Raw genomic sequence first — 25779 nt, forward strand, 5'->3', positions numbered from 1 at the left:
CATTTCATAAATTAAGAGTATGTATATAAAGTTATACATAGCTACATATACAATTTTAACTATGTTAAAAATAAAAATTGATAAATACATTTACCATTTTATTTTTTTATTAGTTGCTCAAAACATTACAATGATCTTGACATATCATACATTTGATTCAAAACATTTTATAAATGGAACATAAATATCTGTGCATTAGCTCTAACTATACACACATGATTTTAGATACAATAAATTCTAACTTAAATTTATTTTATACATTGAACAGATGGCATAAGAAATTATATAGTTATAAAAATGTAGAACCTTTCTATGATAGATATTAGGCAAACTATCATTCAAAAATATATTAAAATGTATCAGCAAAACTACTTGACAATCAGTCTATATAGCTTCCAATATACTAATATTAAAAGACAAATGGATGTCAAATTGTCCATAATGATCAGTGTCTAATTTATTATCAATGAATACAAAATATGATAGCAGAAGTTTGAACCTCTTAGAAAGACTAAATAGTGATACAATCTCATCCTGAGAGAGATTCTTCCTCATACTTACCTTTATATTTGATTTAGTAACTTTTCTGATATTTGAATCTACAATTTCTCCAAAGGATCAACTTAAGTTGTTTTGGTCCAGATTAGAGAAAACATTGTAAGCTGAAGCACAGATAACTAGAAGTTTTATCTGAAGTAGAATAAAGTATCTCTCAATGTTTCAAAGAATAAAAGAAAAATTGAAAACTTTATGATGAAGAATCAGATACTTAAGGTTTAGATCTATAATTAAAAGAATAAAACCTCAAAATAGGATAGCTGTATTAAAAATAGCAAGATGATTAATGAAACACTACCTCAATGTAATTAGATCTTGAGAAGAAAAGTAACACTAAAAGATATAAGACCCAAAATAAGATGAATTTATTTGTATATATCACAGAATTTGTGACTTATAATTTTTCTAACAGGTTGATATACTTCCCATATCTTATAATAAAAAGGGTAGGTTTGCCATTCATAACAAACCTCAGGGAACTAATCAATAGATCTTTTGACATTCTAATATTTAAATTTTACAACATATCTCATTAAAATAACTTCTAATGATGAACAGAAGACTATTCTAGCTACATCAACCTTTGGAGAGTAAAAAAAAAAATAGGATTAAAATATGGTAAAGAAATGTTTCTGTAAATTTAAGGAATACAATTTTTTGTCTAGTGGGAGTAAAGTTGCACTGATTCATTTCAATTGAAGTTGACAAATAATAATATAATAATATATAAGAAAACAGAGACAGAAATTTTTTATCTTTTCCAAAGATGTACCTATAATATACATTTACTTTTATGCTATATATTTCACTATTTGAGAACTTTAAGAGTTGGAAGATACTAGTCATTAACTATCAACTTAATTCCAACACATGATGTTTCATAATTTATTCCTGAAATATTCTAATTTGGGAAATAATTCACACCAAAATGTTATCAAACTTTCTCTGAAAATTTAATAATAGTGAAACATAATGGAAACAACACTAGGAAACAAGAACCTGAATGGAAAGAGAGTTAAGCTTGGGAGGTAACAGATTTTAACTAGAATTATAGACTTTTTTTTTTTTAATTTTTTTTTTTAAGAGAGAGTGAGAGAGAGAATTGTTTTAATATTTATTTTTTAGTTATTGGCAGACACAGCATCTTTGTTTGTATGTGGTGCTGAGGATCGAACCCGGGCCGCACGCATACCAGGCGAGCGCACTACCACTTGAGCCACATCCCCAGCCCGAATTATAGACTTCTTATTAAAAAAAAAAAAAAACTATCAGTCTATATATAACAGGAGTTAAAGGTCTTCCTGATTACCTTAAAGAATGGTATAACAATAAGATTGACTGACCTGGACACAGAAATAGAATATCAAGAAGTTCTTTACTGTCCTTCCAAAAGTATTTATTTTGTATCCAATTACCTTACCAGTTACTCTAACCAACCTTTGCTATCATTTTCTTATTCTAGAAAATCAAAATGTAAGAGAATTTTAGAAGTTAATTAAAAGAACTCGTTTCCCCCTCCCCATATGAAATATATAATGAAAAACAATCTTGTTGAAACATGTGAATGGAGAACAGATGAAACACCCACCCCCTTTTCTTTTTCAATGATTTCCACTATAAAGCTTTTTGTGAAATACAGTTTGGAAGACTGGAAGATTGGCTCAATCTGGTGATTTCTTTCTTTCTTTTTTTTTTTTTTTTTTAAAAATCTATTTATTTATTCTAATTTGTTCCACATGACAGCAGAATGCATTTCAATTCTTGGTACACATATAGAGCACGATTTTTCATGTCTCTGGTTGCACACAAAGTAGAGACACACCATTCATTTCTTCATACTTGTACTTAGGGTAATGATGGCCATCTCATTCCACCATCTTTCCTTCCCCCATGCCCCCTCTCTTCCCCTCTGCCCTGTCTAAAGTTCCTCCACTCCTCGCTTGCTCCACTGCCCCATCCACATTATGGATCAACATCTACATATCAGAGAAAATATTGGGCCTTTGGTTTTTTGGGATTGGCTTACTTTGCTTAGCCAATATTCTCCAGTTCCATCCATTTACCTGTGAATGCCATGCTTTTATTCTCTTTTATTGCTAAGTAATATTCCATTCTGTATATATACCACAGTTACTTTATCCTTTCATCTACTGAAGGGCATCTAGACTGGCTTCACAATTTAGCTATTGTGAGCTGTGCTGCTATAAACTTTTATGTGGCTGCGTCCTTGTAGTATGCTATTTTTAAGTCCTTTGGGTATAAACTGAGGAGTGGGATAGCTGGGTAAAATGGTGATTCCATTTCAGGTTTTCCAAGGAATCTCCACACTGCTTTCCATATTGGCTGCACCAATTTGCAGTCCCACCAGCAATGTATGAGTGTGCTTTTCCCCCCACATCCTCATCAACAGTTACTGTTGTTTGTATTCTTAATAGCACTATTCTGACTGGAGTGAGACGAAATCTTAGTAGTTTTGATTTGCATTTCTCTAATTGCTAGAGATGATGAACATTTTTTCATATATTTGCTGATTGACTGTATATCATCTTCTGAGAAGTCTGTTCAGTTTGTTGGCCCATTTACTGATTGGGTTATTTGTTTTTTGGTGTTTAGTTTTCTGAGTTCTTTATATATCCCAGAGATTGGTGCTCTATCTGATGTGTGTGTGGTAAAAATTTGCTCCCAAGATGTAGGCTCTCTATTCACCTGATTGTTTCATTTGCTGAGAAGAAGCTTTTTAGTTTAAATCCATCCCATTTATTGATTCTTGATTTTGTTTCTTGAGCTACATGAGTCTTATTAAGGAAGTTGGGGCCTAATCTGACATGGTGAAGATTTGGGCCTACTTTTTCTTCTATTAGGTGCAGTGTCTCTGGTTTAATTCCTAGATCCTTGATCCACTTTGAGTTTTGTGCAAGGTGAGAGGGGTTTAATTTTATTTTGTTGCATATGGATTTCCAGTTTTCTCAGCACCATTTGCTCAAGAGGCCATCTTTCTCCAATGTTTTTTGTGCCTTTGTCTAGTATGAGATAACTGTATTTATGTGGGTTTTTTTCCATGTCCTCTATTCTGTATCACTGAACTACAAGTCTATTTTGGTGCCAATACCATGCCGTTTTTTGTTACTATTGCTCTGTAGTATAGATTTTAAGGTCTGGTATAGTGATGCCACCTGCTTCACTCTTCTTGCTAAGAATTGCTTTGGCTGTTATGGGTCTCTTATTTTTCCAGATGAATTTCATGATTGCTTTTTCTATTTATATGAGGAATGTCATTGGGATTTTGATTGAGATTGCATTAAATCTGTATAGTGCTTTTGGTAGTATAGTCATTTTGACAATATTAATTCTGCATATCCAAGAATAAGGAAGAATCTTTCCATCTTCTAAGGTCTTCTTTTATTTCTTTAGCATTCTGTAGTTTTCATTGTAGAGGTCTTTCACCTCTTTTGCTGATTCCCAAGTTTTGTTTGTTTGTTTGTTTTTTGTTTTGAGGCTATTGCAAATGGGGTGGTTTTCCTAGTTTCTCTTTCAGAGGATTTGTCACTGATGTACAGAAATGCCTTTGATTTATGGGAATTGATTTTATATCCTGCTACTTTGCTGAATTCATTTATTCTAGAAGTTTTCTGGTAGAATTTTTAAAAATTAATTTATTTATTTTGTTATGTATGACAGCAGAATGCAGTTCAATTCATATTACACATATAGAGCACAATTTTTCATATCTCTGATTGTACACAAAGTAGAGTCACACCATTTATTCCTTCATACATACACTTAGGGTAATGATGTCCATCTCATTCCATCATCTTTCCTACCCCCTGACCCCTCCCTTCCCCTTCCTTCCCTTTGCCCTATCTAAATATCCTCCATTCCCACATTCCACCCCCCAAACATGGTACATTATCTTTTTAATATATTTTTATATACAATTTGCCAGAATTTTATTGAGAATTTTTGCATCTACATTCATTAGAGATATTGGTCTGAAGTTTTCTTTCTTTGATATGTCTTTGTCTGGTTTTAGAATTAGGGTGATATGGGCCTCATAAAATGAGTTTGGAAGTGTTCCCTCTTTTTCTATTTTGTGAAATAATTTGAGGAATATTGGTATTAGTTCTTCTTTGAAGGTCTTATAGAACTCAGTTATGTATCCATCTGGTGCTGGGCTTTTCTTGGTTGGTATGCTTCTGATGGCATCTTCTACCATTGCTAGAAACTGATCTGTTTAACTTGTGTATATCATCCTGATTCAGTTTGGGCAAATCATATGACTCTAGAAATTTATTGATGCCTTCAATATTTTCTATTTTATTGGAGTACAAATTTTCAAAATAATTTCTAATTATCTTCTGTTCTATAGTGTTCATCATAATATTTCCTTTTTCGTCACAGATGTTAGTAATTTGAGTTTTCTCTCTCCTTCTCTTCACTAGAATGGCTAAGGGTTTATCAAATTTATTTTTTTCAAAGAACCAACTTTTTGTTTTGTCAATTTTTTAAATTGTTTCTTTTGTTTCAATTTCATTGATTTCAGCTCTGATTTTAATTATTTCCTGCCTTCTGCTTTTGGTGTTGATTTTTTCTTCTTTTTCTAGGGCTTTGAGATGTAATGTTAGGTCATTTATTGTTGACTTTTTCTTCTTTTTAAGGAATGAACTCCATGCAATGAACTTTCCTCTTAGTACTGCCTTCATAGTGTCCCAGAGATTTTGATATGTTGTATCAGTGTTCTCATTTTCCTCTAAGAATTCTTTAATCTCCTCTTTGATGTCTTCTACAACCCATTGTTCACTCAATAGCATATTATTTAGTCTCCAGGTGTTGTAGTAGCTTCTATATTTTATTGCTAACTTCTAATTTCATTCCATTATGATCTGATAGAATGCAGGGTAGTATCTCTACTTTTTTGTATTTGCTAAGAGTTGCTTTGTGGTATAATATATGGTCTATTTTAGAGAAGGATTCATGTGCTGCAGAGAAGAAAGTGTATTCACCCATTGATGCATGAAATATTCTATATGTGTCTATTAAGTCTAAGTTATTGATTTTATTATTGAGTTCTATAGTTTCTTTGTTTAGCTTTTGTTTGGAAGATCAATCCAGTGGTGAAAGAGGGAAACACTCCCTTTTTTTAATGGCTCAGGGGAAACAGCAAATAATTGCATTTTAAAATTTTATCACATAGGGTCTTCTTATGTTTTCTAACTCAAAATTTAGAGCTCATTCAGTGATTGTTCTTCATCTTCAAGCAAAATCTAAACTGTTTTACTTCTTATCCATTCAAAACTGCCTAAAAACCTTAACTCTTAAAAGATGGTATGTATTTATTTCAAATAAAATCATCCTGACAACTGCTTCACTGGTGTTTTCAAAGGTGAGAGTGTAGCCATTAAAATCTAGCTTCATCTATTGAAAAGTGTTACTTGATCATGGCTTTATATTTTATGATGTACCCAGCCATGACTACAGGAGAAAAATATTCTCCTATGAATAAGTTGTTACTATTTACAATAAAAATAAACAATAAAACAAAACTCTACATTTGGAAATATCCTGACTAGAACATGTTGTTTCTTCACAAGGAGGGATTTTACTTTTTTAAGGTGGGCAGGAAAGGAGCCTGCAAACTTAACACAGACCCTGGTCAAACAAGAAAAACAAATCTGCTAACTTTTCATTAAAGAGAGCTAGTTTCTATTATCTGATTACTAGTAAAACTAAAAACATGATCCTATGGTGGGGGGCGGGCACTGAAAATAGGCAATGTGTGTGTAAAAATCAAGACTTTAACCCGAAAGCAAAACCAATAATATGCTTAGGATACCATAATTAGACAGGCAGAATAGAATATTAACAATTTTCAATTTTACAAAGAAGAAGAAAGAAGATGATGATGATGATAATAATAATGCCATTTACTCTGTGTAAACATCATGAAACACTTTTTTAATCATTTCAGGAAAGCCTAATTGCCATGCATTGAAAGAAAATTTAATTTTTTCATGTATTCAGTCTGTTAATATTCATTAAACACAAACTATATATCTAGTAATGAGTGATAAAATAATAAGGCAAAATACATATGATACCCACTTCAAGTGTTCCTATGGTATCTCTGGGAAAACAACTTCCTTCATCTTAATTCCAGTTATTAGTCTTGGAGACTTAGGTGAGTACTGAGATGACTCATCCAATACCCTATATTCTCATGAACTGTTCATTATTTTCACATTTTTTTTTTTAAACCCAGAGACCCTTCAGCTATTCCCTATGGCCAAACCCTGAATCTTGGCACCATAATGAATTGCTAATACTTCTGAAATGAGTCACTGACCACAATCTCTCATCCTTCCAGGTCTCTCAAACCTTCAATTCTTTTTTTTTTTTTTTAATTTTTTAGTGAAAATGGACAGATATTTATATTTATCAATTCCCCCATTTTTGTATGTACTTTTTATCATCTTATTTTAAAACTTATCTTTTAAACTGGGACAAGAAAGACTTTCATGTATATTTTCTTCTCAATGTTTTAATTTTTTTGTTCCTCATACTTAGGAACTATGTTGAATAAATTTTTATGTATGGACTCATTTGACCTACCTTCATCTAGTCCATCTTTTCCCCACTGAATTGTAATGTCATTTATGTCAAGTATTAGGGATCCATATAAGCTTGTGTCTACTTTTAGATTTTTTATTCTGTTTCATCAGTCTATTTGTTATACATCCACACCAAAATTTTTTTTCTTTTGATACTAGGAATAGAATGCAAGAACACTTTACCACTGAGATATATCACCAGTCATGTTACTTTTAAATTTTGAGACAGGTTCTTTCTAGGTTGCTGAGGGCCTACCTAAATTGCTGAGGCTAGATCAAACTTCCCAAGTCACTGGGATTATAGGCAGGGGCCACCACACCCTGTCCATACCATACTATCTTGAAGTTTTAAATGTAAAATAAAACTAGCAGGAAAAGTCCCCTGTTCTTCAAAATAGTTTTTGCTCTTCTTGACATTTTGCTCTTTAATGTGGACTTTAAATCAGTGTTAAGTCCAATCAAAAACAAAAAAATGAAGAAACAAGATGTTTGAATTGTGACAGAAAAAGTGGTCATAATGGGCATCTCTGCCTGGTACCTACCTTCAATAAATATTCTCCTAAAATTTTATCATTGAAAATGACAGGTTTTCAGAAGTGCTATAAACTGAAAGTCTGTGTCCTTGCCTGCCCACCTACCTCTGGGCAAAATTCATATGGTGAAGTCTAAACCCCCAAAGTAGCGGTATTTGGAGGTAGAAACTTTGGGAAATAATTAGGCTAGTGGGTAGAACCCTCTTGAAAGATATTAATGTACTTATAAAGACAGAAAGAAACCAGAGCTAGCTCACTGTATTAGGAGAGGATACAGAAACACTACAATGAGCTATAAACCAGGAAAAGGGACTTCACCCAGACTCAAGACAATGGTGACACCCTGATCTTGAACTTCTAGCTACCAGAACTGTGAGAAATAAATGTTGTTTAAGCCACACAGTCTGTGGTGTTCTGTGATAGCAGAAGGTTCTTTAATAATTATCTTTCATCAGATTAAGGGGATTATCTTCTACCTCTAGTTTTCTAAGATGTTACTTGTTGATTTAGTTGACAGGATTTGATGAGGTAAGAAAGAATAAGGATTTTTAATAACCATCACATTTCTGTACTGGTGAGTGGATGGATAGAAATGACATTCATCAAGATTTTGAGTGCAATAAAAAAAAAAAGATTTTCATGGGAAATTTGGTTAAATTTAAGATACTGATGGAACATTTAAATGAAGACATCCTTTAGAACTATACACTATTCAATAGAGTACCCTACTCACATGTGGCTATTCAGCACTTGAAATATGGCTAATCCAAAATGAGATGTGCTTTAAGGGTTCACTTTGAACTTTGTAGATTTAGTACCAAAAATGTAAAATCTTCATTATTTTTCATACTAGTTATATGTTAAAGGGATAACACTCTGAATATATCCAGTTAGATAATACATTGGCATTAATTTCACCTTTTTAATGTTTTTAATGAGACTAATAGAAAAATTTTAAATTATGCATGTGATCCTTATATTTCTACTGGACAGCAAGACTATAGACACTTGATAACACAAATGTCATATTCATAAAATGAAAATTTGTGAATCATAATCTCATAGGTAGAGTTCAGGCCAATGTGTATATGAATTTGACCATGAAATGTGTTGAATGAGAAAAGGCCTAGTGTATTTAAAACACATTTTGACTTACAAAACTCCATTTAGCAATAACTTCTCAGGAATATATGTGTGCAAAATAAGAGACCCAACCAAACAAAACTACTGAGATTCTCTATTCTAATGAAGCCAGACCAAAGCTCACACAAAAAGAAAAAGAATGTTATTTTAATTGAATGTAAGCTACTTCTTTATCTCCATAAAATCTGTACATACATTCAAAGGAGCTCAACTGATAGCCCCCACATAATTCAACACTGTAAACCAACCTGATGAAAAGGGTCGTCTCTATATTCTTTTTTCACACATGGATTAATTTGAGGATTTTCCACATCTGTCTCACTGGTACAAGATGAACCGCATTCTGCACAATGTAACAAGTCTTCCCATAATACATCTTCTGTTTCAGATTCTGGCCTTGTGCTCTCAGAATCCTGTCTGGAACTTGAACAGCGAGAGCTGCAACTAGTACCCGATTTAGGGGCATCCTGAAATCAAGATATTCTTTGACATTAATACAATTTATGTACCCCTTCCAACTCAAAGGATTCTATCAGAACCATATACTGTTACTTTTTCTAAAACAACAAACACACTGTCAAAGGATAGTGAAAGAAAAACCTTAAAAATATATATTAATCTTTAAGGAGTAACAAAATACCCTCACATCAAAATGCATTTCATTTCATATTTCAGCTCAGGTGTTATTTCACATGCAAAAGTTGTGCTCATTTGTCTTACATCTTATTTATTTTTAATTTTTTTAATATTTATTATATTTTTAGGTGTAGATGGACACAACACAATGCCTTTATTTTTATGTGATGCTGAGGATTGAACCCGGGTCCCGCCCGTGCCAGGCAAGCGCTCTACTGCTGAGCCACAATCCCAGCCCCTATTTTTAATTTTTTAAAAAAAATTTCTAAAAAAGTTCAGAATTCAGGTAGGCAGAGAATAGTCCAAGATTATAGAGTCTGCACAATGAAAAGGAACATACTTCAGTGTTTTTAATGGAGCTATTTTCCTACTCAATTTTCTTTAGCAACTGTAGATTTCATTCATATTGCCTACACTTCTCAACAGAAGTTTAAAATTGACAAGTAATCTAAACCAAAAAGATAAACTGACAATTTGTGTTCTTGAGATAATACATGGCATAAAAGTCACGATACAGGTATTTTCTAATAAAGTTACTTGATCCCAGTTTTTAATACATAAAATAAAGATGAGTAAAATTTTGATTTAAATTTTAAAAAGTTTAGCTAAGAATGGTAATAGCTATCCTTATAACCAACTGTGCTCAAATTTTTGGACTTGTTTTTAGCTGTCCTATGCCACTAAGTTGTCAATCCTACTATTAAAATGTTTTATATTTATCCCTTTGTTTTTCCCATGTTATCATCAGAGTTCAGACTTTATCATTCATTCACACCTTAATCATTACAAACTCTTCCTTATGGACACCCCCCTTCTTTTCAGATTAACTTTCCTGAAGTATAGCTCTTTTACTTCTTCAAGAACCTTCCACCAAGTAGTATTCCCACTACTTTCTTTGATTTCAAATTCTTTCCACCTAGCTTACTTGTGTTTGGTGCTACTTTTTGACCATAGCCTTTTCCTCCAGTGATATTGGACTACTCTCTAACTCTTAAACAAAGCAGTTTCTTGCCAGTTTAGCCTCTGACTATGTCCCTAACATTTACCATTAATCCTGCCTTCCTTTAAAGATATGTTGAAAATTAAATGAGCCCTGTAGCTCTAATACAAAGTTGGCACAAAGCAGGAGTTCAACAAATATTAATTTTAAGCTGCCTACCTAGAATACTACCTTGTCTTCAAAGTGAGTTATATTTATATTCATATGACAGTAGACTTTTGCACTGCTTTCCAGAGTCTGTAATACTGTCTTAATTAAATGTATTTCATATTCTCCAATAGATCATAATTCTCAAATAATCCATCCTTGGAAGAAACCAACACTTTTTTCTTTGGCTATTCTCACCACAGGTAACAAAATGCCTTGAATGATTAGAATGGGACACCATGAATCTATTATATTTAGTATATTGACAGATGTTTGTGGGAGGAAAGCTATTTAGGAAAAAGTAAACATTTTTTGAAGAGATGACCAGGAAAAAGAATTTTTAAAAAAAAATAAGAGAAAATAAAATAAGAAAAATAGAAGAGCAAAAATCAGTCTGCTCTGTTTTACAAAAAACACTCCAAAAATATTTCAGACTCACTAATGTCAGGTAAAATACTTGAAACCAAGAAGTTTTCATTATAACAGAATAGCAAGACACAGAAAGTACTGAGTTTCCAGTTAGTGATAATTTAAAATTTTAAATACAGCTATTTCATTATCTATCATTAACTTCTGATACAGACTTACTAATCAGATAGAAATTGGTAGCAGAATTAAAGAGATGATGATTTAATGATTGATTTCAGGGATAAGGACATGTTTGTAATTCTTTAGTAAGTGTATTTTGCCAAAAACTACTCAGTGCATTATTTTACAAATGTAAAGCCTAAGAATTATTTTCTATAATCACTTACATTTCAAACAGAATTTTACCTGCCATATTTAGGTAATTAAAAGCCATTTTAAATTTTATTATAAACTGCTGATTAAAGCCTAAAAATAAGACATTTTAGAATTGAAAAACACAGTTCATGTTAGCCACATCAAATCTGATTTGTTCTGTTCATTTCAAAACTTTAGACAGAAAGCTAAAACTAAACATACAACCAAATTTAGAAGAGGCGATTATTTACTTGAAGGGAATAATCACTTATAACAGAAATTCCTTGTGTGAGACAATTTATGCATAATTTTACTGAACCCTAACAATGTGTTGAAGTAAGTTTTTTCTTCTCACTATAAGAATGCAGAAACTGAGACAGAAGTTAAAATATCTTCCCAAAGCCACTTAAATGATGTAACCCTATGGTTTCTTCTTTATGCTTCCCATCAAATGCTACCTTCATTAGACGAAAAGCTAATCTATAATAGGGAGCAAATTTTTAAAAATACTAGTAGAGTATTTTAAAGCAGGGTAAAGTAGCAAAAAAAGAATACATGCGTAAAAGAAGCTGTCCATCTCCCCAGGACACCCCCTGCATCCCAGATAACCAAGAAATTCCATCACCATCTTCCCAATAGGAAAACTAGATGAAGCCAACTAGATACAATACAGAAAGGCAAAAACAGGAGTAAGTAAAAGTATACACAAAGAATCACAAGATCCCCACCTCAAATCTAGCACTCTTGTGCCAAACACTATGGCAGTCTTGTATATTATCTACGACTCCCATCCTACCAGAAGATTGAATGATTCTTCCTGAAAAACAAGATGCCCCTTAAAACTGTATCTATATAAATATCACCATTGGGAGGTTTACGATACATTGCTGGGTGTAAATAAAGTCCACCAGTCCCATCCATGAACAAGAGCTTCCCCAGATGTGTTTTAAATTTCTTTTTCATTTACTAGTTGGGATATTTTTATAAAGAGAAACTGAATTCAACTGTTCTATTTTTAGCTACCAAGTTCACCTGAAAAGAACCTAATTAATAGCCTTTGATGATTTCCTTGCTTTCTATCAACATAAAGAGTTTCCAAGGTCATTTTGTATATTTCCTACAACATATAGGAACAAGGAACTCGTCAGTTTTTCAGGGAGACCTATATTTTGCCTGTCTTTGTTTGTGTGTGTGTGTGCTTAAAAAAAAAGTGATCATGGGCTAGAGATGTTTACTGTGTTTTAGGCTTGCCCAAAGGAATTTTTGTACTTCACTCTTGAGGAAAAATAACACCAATAATTTGAAGAGATTATAAGTTTATAATATAAATAAAAATGCAAAACTACAACTCTTTTGTAGTGTACAAACAACACTACAAATCTTTTTTCTACACTTTTTCAAGAGATTTTATTTTGCTATTGAAAAAAATCCTTTAAAGTTAGTTTAACTTAGGAATCAAAGATTTTTAGAACTGAACACAACCAATATCTTCTAGTTTAAAATTTTTACTATTCAGAGGAATAATCTGAAGACCAGATTTTAGTTTTATGTCATCTTTTATATCATTTGAAAAGATTTAAAACAACCAATGCCTATTAATCTATACTTAATACTTAAACTAAAATCTAAAAGGTTTTAAGAAATTTATTTATTTAAAAATCAAGATAAGTAGAATGCTAGGACTGAGTCAAGAGACAGTGTATCCTTGCAGGTATTTTAAAAAAAATCACAAATTTCAAAAATAAAAATTTGTAGAATATGGTTCTGCCCTTCAAGAATCTCAATAGTTCAAAATACAGCTACAAACTAAAAAGAACAAAAAACATAAAGTGAGAAAATTAACTCCAAAACCAAATAATTTCTTCCATAGGAAAGGGGTCAAGTAGCCTTCCAGCACCAATGAACATATGTGTGTAAAAAGACTGAATTTCACAAGTTTGACTGCTTGGTTTAGAAAAAGGAGATAGCACATCAGATGATTTGTGTGTTTATATTATTGTCTATCTAATGTCAGCCACAAAAAAACACAAAACCATAGTCACCGGAAAGATTAACCAGAGATATAAACACAAAGCACTGTGCAAAGAAGTAACTCTTCTAATCTTAACACTTTGAAAGTATTCATATTCCAGTCCAGCATATCATTCGATTTTTTAATAAGTTTAACCCAAAATCTTCAAGAAAAAAATACTAATATACTTCAATAAGAGTAGAAGATAATGTTGACCAAAAAGTAACATAAGGAGTAATTTGCTTTAAAGGCAGATAATGAAATTTTCTGTCCTTAAAACAGAAACTAAAAATAAAATGGAATAACATTCTTTTTCTATTTATGTCGTTTTAAGGTCAAGAAATGTGATAAAGTTGGAAAAGCATTTTAGAGAAAAAAACAAAAATCAATAAGGAAAAATAGAATAAAGGAAGTCAGAAAAATAACTTTACAATAATCAAGAACACCTAAAGCCTTCTAAAAGAAAAGAGTGATATAGCAGTTTACAGATTGTCTCCACAGATAGTCTTCTTTAAAAATAAACAACAACCTGAATATATGAGTCTTCAGAGATATTGCACAAAATGAATACAAGTGTGTAGCTGTTAATCAATGTGTGTAATACCTAAATCTAAATTGACTATATATCAAGATTGTATAAAAATAACAAATATAGGTAACTTATTTCAACAATAATTATCAATTATAAAAATAAGTTGTAAGTTAGCAACACATAAATCTGGTAAGACCAAATTTTATACCTCATTAGGATAATGCTTCTTATAATGGTGTGACTTTCTATTCCGAAGAATGTTTTCAGAAGTCCTGTCCACATGACGGCGTATTGAGTATCCTGTTTCAGGACCTTCCTCACTGGACACTTCATCAGAGACATTTGTTATTGTTCTTTGGGCATCCTAAATTGGGAGTACACAAAGAGGATTATAAGCAATTTCTGACTAACCTTTTAGCTTTAAAATGGCAATATTTCAAACTATATATACATACACACATACACACACACACACACACACAGATTTTCAAAACAGCTTCAATTATGTCAAAGTAAATAGTAACTACTATCTTATTTTCTGCTAAAGTTTATTTTTTATTTTCATTTTTGTATAAATGTCTTAAATCAGTAACTATACTCATTTTACTTGGACTGAAAATGTAGCTCACTTGTCTTAGCCATGTGCAAGACCTTGGCTTTGATCCCTAGCACTACAGGGAAAAATAAAATGTATATTTCACTTTTAAAAGTAATTCAACAGTAATTTGTCAAATATTGTTCCACAACATTTTATTCATAAAATGATTTGAAACAGTCTACAAAATTAAGAAATATAAAATAGGACAGAAGCAGAACAGATAGAAGAAATTGAGAGACCTGAGAAGAACTTTTTCCAAACCAAAAAAGACCAACAGTTGTAAGATATGCTACTGACTTAATCATGGTCCACAGTGCAGCAAGAGGTATATGGTGGTATACATATCAGATACACATTATGTATCAATCGATTTTTAAGAGACATTCAGATTTTAGAAATTCTGAAATTGAAAAACTCTAGGACCAAGATATAGCTCAGTGGAAGGTACTTGCCAAGAAGGCACCAGACCCTTGATAAAATACCCAGCACAAGAAAGAAAAGAGAAGGATGGAAGGGTGGAAGAAAAGAAGGAAGGAAGGTTGATTCCAGAGGCATAAGTTCTATCTTCGTGCTCCTCTTAATGATAGTAGGTGATGAATACACGAGTATGTGTTTGAAAACTGTGAGTGAAAATATATTGATTGAGTGATGACAGTGATATGAAGCTCACATTACCAGACAGCTAAATGCTTGAAAAAAGTCTAAAATCATAGTAAGTGACTAGATTAAATTATAGGCCCATGCTGTTACATAGCTACTGACTAATACTAGAAAGTAAATGTACACTCAAACAGTAACACACACTTCACTCCAAATTAGAGAATCCTCTTTATCTACTTCCCCCGAAAATGCTAATGTTCACATTCCTAAATGTAACAAAGGTAACATCTTTTAATTTGACTATACTGTTTTTTTTTTAACTAGAAGAATTTTAACCAGAAAACTTAAGCAAAAAAAAAAAATGAATCAGAAGTCATTATATTAGGCTCTGTAACAATAAACCCAGAGTTTCTTTAAGTTTTATTTTGGAAAAGTAAACGAACAATTATTACCTTCAACATATAAATATGTTCTCAATAAGATTTTGTTTTCAGAGCATTATTACTAATAGAGTCCCCTGGGCAAGATGGCTAACTAGAGGCCGCATGCTTCCCTCCAAAACAAAGACAAAAACAACAGCTATTTCACTGGAGTGTTTGAGACAGAATGCAGAGGAATGTGGCAGAGACACCAAGAGCACAGAGCTAAAAAAGGAAACTAAGTACAGGGCACTCACCCTCCTGTCTCTTAAGATCAACCCTTAACCAAGAGGGGCTTTACTTGACAGGGAAAGAATAAGAACCCCAGCAGTCCCCAGGCATATCACAGACACCCAAGCATTTGCTGCTGGAGAAGCCTGCACTCCTCACAGATTCTGAGCCTGTTTTAGGGATTACCATACTACTGCTTGCTCCAGAGAAAGACAGAGCCTAGCCCATGTTGTGTCCTCCCACACCCAGGTTCCTGCTGAACAGTTCCATCTTAAGACCTTTCTCACCTTCCCACATCTCCACAAAGCATCTGGGAAGCCCTAGCAAGCAGGTGGGTGACCTTATTAACCTACCTTCAGCACCCTGGAAGCAGACAGGCAACCTTGCTTGCATACCAAGCAACACCAAAAGCAGCAAGGCAGTATACTATGAATAGGTTGGCTCCTACAGGCTCTGCAAAATCATACATGCACAGCCCTCAAACACTGAAGGGCACCTCTCTGGACACTTAGAGGTACTCTACCCAGTCACCTACAGACACTACTGACATTGATTATAGCTGAAGAAGTTATACAGAAACTACACTATACTTGGATGTGAAAACAGCCTACTTAACCGACACTCTAGGATATATCATCAGAAGAAATCTATTATGAAAGCTGCCCTATAAAAGTGATATAGGCAACTAATCTATCAGATGAACAAAGATCCATGTAGGGACACAAAAGTAATAAGGGAGCTTGATTCCTACAAAAAAACCACAATAACTGTAGCAACACACCTGAGACCAGAAAAGGAAATTAATAAAGTGTAAAAGAATTAAAATGTTTTAAGGAAACCCAATTGATACAAGTGAACATAGTCAATTCAATGAAATAAGGAAGACAATTCATAAGAAAAAATGCATCAGAGATAAAATTCAAAAACACAAAAATCTTAGATAAATAACTCAATAAAGGAAATAAAAATTCAGTTGAGAACTTCAAAGCAGAATAAAGCAAGCCAAAAAAAGAATTTCTGAGTTTGAAGATAGGTCTTTTAAAATGAGAGAGAGAAGCAAAAAAGAAAAATTATGAAGAATGAAAAAAGTCTACAAGACTGATGGGGAGCATGCCAATTTTCACTTTATAAGAGATCCAGAAATAGGTGAGAAAAGGTATAGAAAAACCAGTTCAATGAAATAAATGCTGAAAACTTTCCAAATGTTGGAAAATATACAGATATGCAAGTTCAAGAAGCTCAAAGGACCCCTAATAGATTGAACCCCCCAAAAAATCCACTTCAAAGCATATTTTAGTTAAGCTGTTAAAAGTATAAGAGAATTTTTAAAAATCATAGAGAAAGGCTCAATTCCCATAATGGAATCTCCACTCCACTAACATCAGACTTCTCAGAAGAAGCCAGAAGAGAATGGTATGACATATTTCAAGTTCTGAAAGGAAAAAAACTGCTAATCATGAATACTGCATCTAAAAAAGCTATTCTTCAGAAATGAATGAGAAAGAAAATCTTCCAAGACAAACAAAAACTAAGGAACTAATTCTACAAGAAATGCTTAAGGGAGTTCTACACAGAAGTTAAAGGATGATAACTATCATCATAATAAAAACACATGAAAGTACAAAATTCACTAGTAGAACAGAGAAAAAAAAAGAGAAAGAAAATCAAATGACCAACACACACACACACACACACACACACACAAAAAAAAAAACAACTACTAAACCACAAAGAATGAATACAAAAAAGGAACAAAGGATAAAAAAACCACCAGAAAAAAATAAAATTACAGTATGTCTTTACTTACCAATATTAACTATGAATGTAAGTGGATTACATTTCTCAATTAAAAAAAAAGTCTGGCTGAATGGATTTTTAAAAATGACCAAAAGATATAAAGATATGCTTCCTATATGAAACTCACTTCACCATTACCAGTGAAGACACAATGATGGAAAGAGAAAGATAGAAAAAGACATACCATGCAAATGAACACCCAAAATGAACAGGAATAACTATACTGTTATCAGATAAAATAGACTGCCAAAAAGTATAAAAAGAGAAAAATAAGTTCACCATATACAATGATAAAGGAATCAGCTCAACAAAAAGAAAATAACAATAGTAAATACATATGTGCCCAACACTGGAGTACCTAATTATATAAAGCAAATAACTATTAGATCTAAAAGGAAGATAGATTCTATTACAATAATAGTTGGGGTAAACACTAGTTAGTATCTAGGAAAGTTTGTTGTCTTGGGTAGTGAGATAAGAAAGACTCTATAAAGAACTTATTTAACCACATAATTGTAGCCACCACATAATCGTTGCACCCTGTTTCTTCAGTTCTAAAATTTGTTTATAATCTCTTGTTGCATACTTGTTATATGGTATAATTCTGTTTATCATGCTCCTTCAAAGGTAAACAAAGAAGTAAAATATTTGTCACTGGTATGGGGATGCACTTTTGTCTTCTCATGCACTGATACCAAAACCAGAGAAGGACACAATAAGAAAACCACAGATTAATCTCCATAATGAACACAGATGTAGAGGTCCTCAATAAATTATTAACAAATCAAATCCTAGAGTACTTCCAAATGTTATACAATATGATCAAGTGGGTCTTCTCCTAAGGTTGCAAGCATGGATTAACAATTGTAAATCAATAAATGTAATACAGTATATCAACAATGAAGGACAAAAACAGATGATCATCAATAGTACAGAACAAGCATTTGGTAGAATTCCACATAACTTCATAATAAAAACCCTCAAAATATTAGGCACAGCAGGAACACACTTCAACACAATACAGGAGATTTATACACACACACACACACACACACACGCACACACACTCTCACAGCCAACACCCTAGCGAATGGGAAAAGCTGAAATTGTTTCCTCTAAGATCAGAACAACAAGACAAGAATATTTATATTTACCATTCTTATTCAATGCAGGACTGAAAATCTTATTCAATATAATACTGAAAGTACTTAATCAGAGCAATAAGGCAAGAGAAAGAAATAAAAGGCATCCATATGAAAAAGGAGGAAGTCAAATTATCCCAATTGCAAACAACATAATTTTATATAGAAAAATACCTGAAGATTCCACACACACACACAAAAAAAAAAACCTGCTAGAACTGATACATTCAGTAAGGTAACAGGATATTAAAAAAAACATACAAAATTTAGTAGTATTTTAATATATCAATAGCATAATTACTGAGAAAGAAATCAAGAAAGTAATTCCACTCACAACAATTACAAAAAATAAAAAGTAAAAGCCCAAGAAATTAAACCAATAAAACAAATTATATTTAAATGAAAATTACAAATCATTGATGAAAGAAATTAAAAACAGAAGGCATACCATGTTCATCACCAAAGTGATCTACCTATTGAAGGCAATTCCCTATAGCAATCACATTCTGCACAAAACTAGAAAAAAAAAAAACACTACTTAAATTTGTATGGAATCACAAAAGACCCTGAAGAGTCAAAGCAATCCTGAGCAAAAAGAACAAGACTAGAGATATCATAATTCCTGGCTTCAAAACACACTACAAAGCTATAGTAACCAAAACCATTATGGTACTGGCCTAAAACACAGACAAACAGACCAAAGGAACATAATAAAGAACATAGAAATAAATCCAAATATTTATACACAACTGATTTTTGACAAAGATACTGAATATACTGAAGAAAGGAAAGTCTCTTCAGTAAATGATGGTGAGAAAACTGGATGTTCATACGCAGAATAATTAAATTAGACCCCTATTTCTCATCATGAACCAAAATGAACTCAAAATGGAAGAAAGACTTAAATGTCAGACCCCAAACCATGAAATTACTGCTAGAAAATCCTGGAAAACCAGGGGTGATGCTTTAGGATATTTGTCTAGGCAGAGATTTTTGGATATAACCCCAAAAGCAAAGGCAAAAAAAAAAAAAAAAGGTTGACAAAGAGGATTACATCAAACTAAATTATTTCTGCACATCAAAGGAAATAATTAACAGAGTTTAAGATACAACTTACATAATGGGAGAAAATATTTGTAAACTATTCATGCAACAAGGGTCTAATATACAGAATATATAAGGAATAACAACAACAACAACAACAACAAAAAAAAACTCAACAGCAATAAAACCAAATAATACAATTAAGAAGTGGGCAAAGGACATAAAACTTTCAGAAGAAAATATACAAAGGGCCAATAAATATATAAAAAACGTTCAACATCACTAAATGTCATAGAAATACAAATCAAAACCACAATGAGGGCTGGTACTGCAGCTCAGTGGTAGAGCATTTGCCTAGCATGCATGAAGCACTGGGTTTGATCCTCAGCACCACATAAAAATAAACAAATAAAAGAGAGGTATAGTGTCCACAACTAAAATATATATATTTATATATATATATATATATATATATATATATATATATATATATATTTTTTTTTTTTTTTTTTTAACTACAATGAGATTCTATCACACCCCACTTAAAATCCCTAAATATAAAACATCACAAATGCTGATATGGATATGAAAAAAGGAGAACTCTCATACACTATTGGTGGGAATATAAATTAAGACATCTATTATGGAGAACCTTATTGAAGTTTCTTAAAAAAAAATAGTACTGCTTTATGATCCAGCAATCATACCATTGATGAAATGAAGTGAGTATGGTAAGGAAATAACCGCACTCACATATTTACTGAAACACTATTCACAACAGCCAAGACATGGAATCAACTGAGGTGTTAACAGATGAAAGAAAATATATACACAATAAAATATTATTCTGCCATAAGAAAAATTCTTTCATTTGCTGCAACATGAATGGAACTGGAGGACATTATGTTAAGTGAAGTAAATCAAGCACAGAAAAGATAAATATCGTATACTCTTACTTAACTAAAAATGTTTATCTTGTAGAAGTAGAAAATAGTGGTTACCAGAGCCTGGTAATAGGGAAAGAGGGAAAAGTGGGGATGGAGAGAGGATGGTTGAGGGGCACAGGGATATAATACAGCTGGATAGGAGGAATAACTTCTTATTTTCTACAGCACAGTAGAATAATTATGGTTGACAAAAGTTAATTGAATATTTCAAAACAGAGAGTAGAAAGCACTTTGAATGTTCCCATCAAAAAGAAATGGTAAATGTTTGAGGTGATATACATGATAATGACCCTGATGTGATGATTACAAATTGTATACATGTACTAAAAATCACCCTATACCCCATAAATATGTATAATCATTATGTGCCAATTTTAAATGAAAAGGTATTTTTTCCCGATTAAATACAAAACACATATGACATCAAAAGTAATAAATATAGGATAAACAAGATATTTTTATAGAAAATATGAAAGAAAGTGTTGTAGTTCAGCTGTCAGAATAATTTAGATATTCAGCTTAATGCAAATTCTTATACATATATGGAAATAAAGAAAGAGAAAGTAAGGTTTAACAGACACCAACTATAAAGTGCTTTAACATTTTGGAAAAATTCAAGCCATCAAAAATCAGTTCAGAAGGTATAAGTTATATTGGCAATTAAGTTTAATCATAGTACTTATCTAATTTTAGCTTCATCAGTACTATTTATACAGCCTCATAATATAAATTCTGTAGAAAACGTTTAGTTCAAAGGCAACTACCATATCTAAATCATTTCATATTGGCTAATATAAAATCACACAAGGGTATTTTAAAAATTACACTTACTTTGCTGGGAACATTCCTCACAGTTCCTGTGATCCACGCTGTCTCTTCTGGTTTAATAGTTTCACACTGAGGTTCATGATTTTGCATTCCATCTTCACTGCTTTTAACAGTCTTTTTTCCATCAAGAGATACATAGCCATTGTCAGTCTCAGTTGATTTATCAATTGAATTCTTTGCTTTCTTTGATCTAAAAATAAAAATATGTAGAAGAATGTTATATGAATTTAGCTTATTTTTTAAATTTTTTTTTTGAGTTGTATATGGACTCAATGCCTTTATTTGTTCTTATGTGGTGCTAGGGTCAAACCCAGTGCCTCACACTTGCTCCACCAATGAGTTACAACTTCAGCCTGAACTTAAGATTATTTTAAATGTTACTGAGAGAGTAACCTATCATAGATATATGATGTTGATAACTACATTGAGTAGTTATTGCTCAGAATTTCAATGGCTACCTTTATTTTTGTAAGAAATAACTTAGAAACATAATGTCAGATAAAATAAACAAGGATTAAAATAAATAGTTGAACTAGGATTTTAACTATTTATTGATTTTGAGGTCTTACAAATAGCAATTCTAAGCAATTTATGTGGCCTAATTTATCAAACAATTCTTAGTCAAAATCACCTGGTCTTTAGGCATAAGATCAAAATTTTGCCCATTTGTTATATATTTTTATAATACTATTATAAAATTATAAACAATAATATTTTGACACTTTTTATTTCAAAAACTGAGTAATTACTACACAAAGTTGCAATTAGTGGTTTAACTTAGTTTTTTCCTTTTTGCTTCTGGGGATTAAACCCAGGATACTTTAACATTGAGCTACATTCCCAGTCCTTTTTATTTTTTGTTTTGAGATATGGTCTTACTAAGTTGCTAAAGGTCTCACTAAGTTGCTCAAACTTGCAATCTTCCTGCCTTGCACCTGGCTTCACTTAGTTTTAATATTTTAGTTTAGCTAAATACTTACTTTAGTATACATACATGAATATCTCTGATAAACTAAATATACATTGGAAACAAGACATTTTGTAACACAAAAATATATGAAAAAGAAGAAAACTTTCAATAAGATCCTAAATAATGAAAGAAGTAAAAATGAGTAACAAAGAAAATGAATAAGTAATCTCTTTCACTCACTGAAATACTCTCTGGAAAAAAATATTAGTATCCATGCAGCTAATAAATACTTAAAAAGCTAGAATGGAGGATATTAATTTACAGAAGTAAATTTTTTTCTATATATAAAATATAACATGGGAAATAATTAAAAAGCCATTTTTTATTAATAGGCAAATGCATGACTAGTTCTCTTCAGATTATTGTGGGTGAAAGAATGGCTATCAAAGTTAGTAAATGGTTAGTAGAAATATGTAAGTCCCATAAAAAATTAAAATGTGCTCATTGCAGATTAAGTCTATCATAAAACATTATTTAAAAGCAATTATATTTAAATAAATCCCCTTGAATTTTCCAAAAATTATTGGTTTTCAAGAAAGGAAAAATAAAGCCAGTAGTTTGTCTTCACATAGATTTTAAAAATTAGGCTTTTAAAAAAATGCATACTAGTTAGTTATATTGGAATCCATATTTTAGAACCGAGGAATGCCTTATAATTTTTACCTATTATAACTGCTCATTTTGCAAATAAGCAACCAGTAGAACAAAGAGGTTGGAGTGACTTATTTAAGGTTAGTCACCCAGAGGCGAAGCTAGCATTAAAATACACACCTTCTGACCATGAGGTTAATTACATTCTCCATACTACCTCAACTGTTCACTTTTTGGGAAACTGCCTGTTAAGATTTATTCTTACACATTTATCAAAACACAGACAGTTTCTGTCTTATGCAAACAGGCCCCCCTCCTTCTGCCCTTCTCCTCTGGAACTCCTAAAGGAAACAGAGATGTAGATTCTCTACAGAGGTTATTGCTTTTTAGTCATTCAGAACACAGCTTCAGAGTTACAATACTCAGCAGCCCCATCTCCTTACCCTTTCCTTTCCATATGATCCTCGGAGGACTAAAGAAATTAAGGGAACAATGAGTCATAGAATAAAGACTATGTATGAGTAGTAGAAAAACAGAAGAAAATGGATGATATTAGAGAAAAATAATGGGTGAAAATACAGAATAAAAGTTACAGAAGAAATCTGGCCTGCTCTGGGGAAGAAAGTAATGGAAACACCAATGATTAATTGTTCACCTCTTCCTTGAATAATACATAACACAAAAATGTGAAATGAAAAAAAAGGTTAAATTACTCATCAGAAATTCAAAGATAAAGAAGTGTGCTGAATTCTCATTTCATACCCCATTTGAATCAAATGTATGATATGTCAAGATCATTGTATTGTCTTGAGCAACTAATAAAAAAAAAAGAAGTGTGCTGAAAGGTAATAAAGTTTATGGAAATGTGCTTAGGCTAGGAGGGGAGGAAGAAAGGAGAATAAATAAGGTAAAAGAATGACTGAAAACGTTGGTAGAACTATTAATCATATAGAATGTATAAGAAGAGATATTTATTTGAGAAGAAAGATGGAACATCCTGAAAAAGGTCAGTAGGCAGTTGGAAACGGGCCTGGAAGCCAGTAGTCATAAGTAGAAATAGTGACTGAAAACTCAGGAAAACATATAGAAGTGAAAACATACAGGACAAAAAAGAAAAAAGCTTGGTGGAAAGATCTTTGAATCAAAGAGTTTTTTTTAAAGAATATATTCTTTCTCTATCAGGACAGGTTAGGCACTGTCAAAGCAGAGGGGAACATAACAGCAACACTCATTCCATACAATACTTTTCAGCTCTCTTGCTCACTACCTCCCTTCCTTACTTCTGCTCCCTTCTGTCTTTTGATTTGCTTCTCCTCATAATACACAAAAAAATTAAGTTACAAAGCTATGGTAGCTACACGATGCTTCTTAAGAACCAAGTGCAGATAAATTACAAAATAAACAGCAATGGCAAAAGAAAATACTAAATGTAAATACAACCCTCAGCTTACAAAGCAGCTCAAAATACAAAGGCAATCTGGCACTTCAAAGAATGCACATATTTATTGTCAAACTTTGTAGTGCCATGTCCAGTATAATAAAGCTGACAAAAGATAAAATAAATACATATTTTAAAACTGTAAAAAAAAAAAAAAAAAGAATATCACTAGAGTAAAACAGCAGGGGCAGCTCAGTGACAGTCAATGACAGCTAGCCAGTATGAGAACAATGTGAATGAAGGGTACAAGATGCAGCCTGGCAAGGTCAGATAGGCTACATATGGAAGATTCATTGAATAAGTAACCATACTGAGAATGAAGGCAATCAGATTTTCCACTAACAGAAAATAAATATAGAAAAAAAGAATAAACCCTTTGGGATTGTAAATTAAATTGAAAACAACACTGTATATGTAAAGTGAAGCTATCATTACAAATGCACAGTTTGAGATTAGATAGATAGATGTATTTGGAACTATACAGAATAAAAATGTAAAGGAATAAACACACACACACACACACACTTTGTTAGCTCTGCTCACTGAAAAGGTCTGGGTATAGCAACATCTCAATAGCAGTGAGCACATCTTGCACTCAGATTTTGGTTTCCATACATGGTTCTTCTTGAAGAAATAGCTGATTCCAGGGCTGTGACAGAGAAGTACAAATTGAACCTGAAATGATGTGCTGTGTTAGAGAATGCTCAAAGAATGATAAGAACATGTCAAAAAGGAAAAGAACCTGCTCAAGGGGATTCTACTTAAAAAATTTAGGTCAATCTAATATAATTTAATCTAATGGGTTACTTTCATAGCTTTAAGGCATCACAGGATATTTTTTATTATAAAAGGAAAAATAAAATAAATTTGTATTTGGAGAAATCTGATAGGTATCCTAATCAAGTGATGAATGCAAATATTACTAATAGAACAAATCCACATTGTTTGCCACCTGATAGAATGCAATGAGTCAAACCAGAATCATTTCTGTGATATTACTATAAAAAATGTGTAACTTGGGTTTAATAATGAAGAATATGTTTTTAAATGTTTAAAATCAGCTCGTCAGGGGTAAAAAGCCCTAGCCTGTGTATTTCCTCATTTCTATGGTATAAATATTCCACCACGGCCAATTTCAGGTATCAACTGATATTGCTGATCAAAGAATTGGGAAGAGATATGTCCATTCAGCTCTCAAAAGTCAACTTGGAGCCAGATTCAGCATACTACTGGCATAAAACCCAAACTAAGGGATATTCTACAAAGTGGCTGCCCTAATGTCTTCA

The 25779-nt window shown here is 32.2% G+C and overlaps 1 protein-coding gene across 5 annotated transcripts in view; it reads right to left on the minus strand.

Annotated features, from left to right (window-relative positions):
• The window catches only part of Phtf2 (putative homeodomain transcription factor 2), a 125744-nt gene that overhangs the window by 16832 nt on the left and 83133 nt on the right, over nt 1–25779 (minus strand). For 4 of the 5 annotated variants that reach the window (XM_046464155.2, XM_046464153.2, XM_046464154.2 and 1 more), the window contains 3 exons: nt 21498–21684; nt 14097–14252; nt 9088–9306 (listed from right to left, as the gene is read on the minus strand). In XM_046464155.2, coding sequence (XP_046320111.1) covers nt 9088–9306; nt 14097–14252; nt 21498–21684 — 562 coding nt within the window. The remainder of the gene's footprint in view (nt 1–9087; nt 9307–14096; nt 14253–21497; nt 21685–25779) is intronic. The other variant, XM_046464156.2, reaches the window with a different exon arrangement.

The sequence above is a fragment of the Marmota monax genome, unplaced genomic scaffold (genome assembly GCF_021218885.2).
Source record: "Marmota monax isolate L192 unplaced genomic scaffold, Marmota_monax_Labrador192_F-V1.1 WCK01_AAM20220418_F8-fsc00065, whole genome shotgun sequence".
Lineage (NCBI taxonomy): Eukaryota > Metazoa > Chordata > Mammalia > Rodentia > Sciuridae > Marmota > Marmota monax.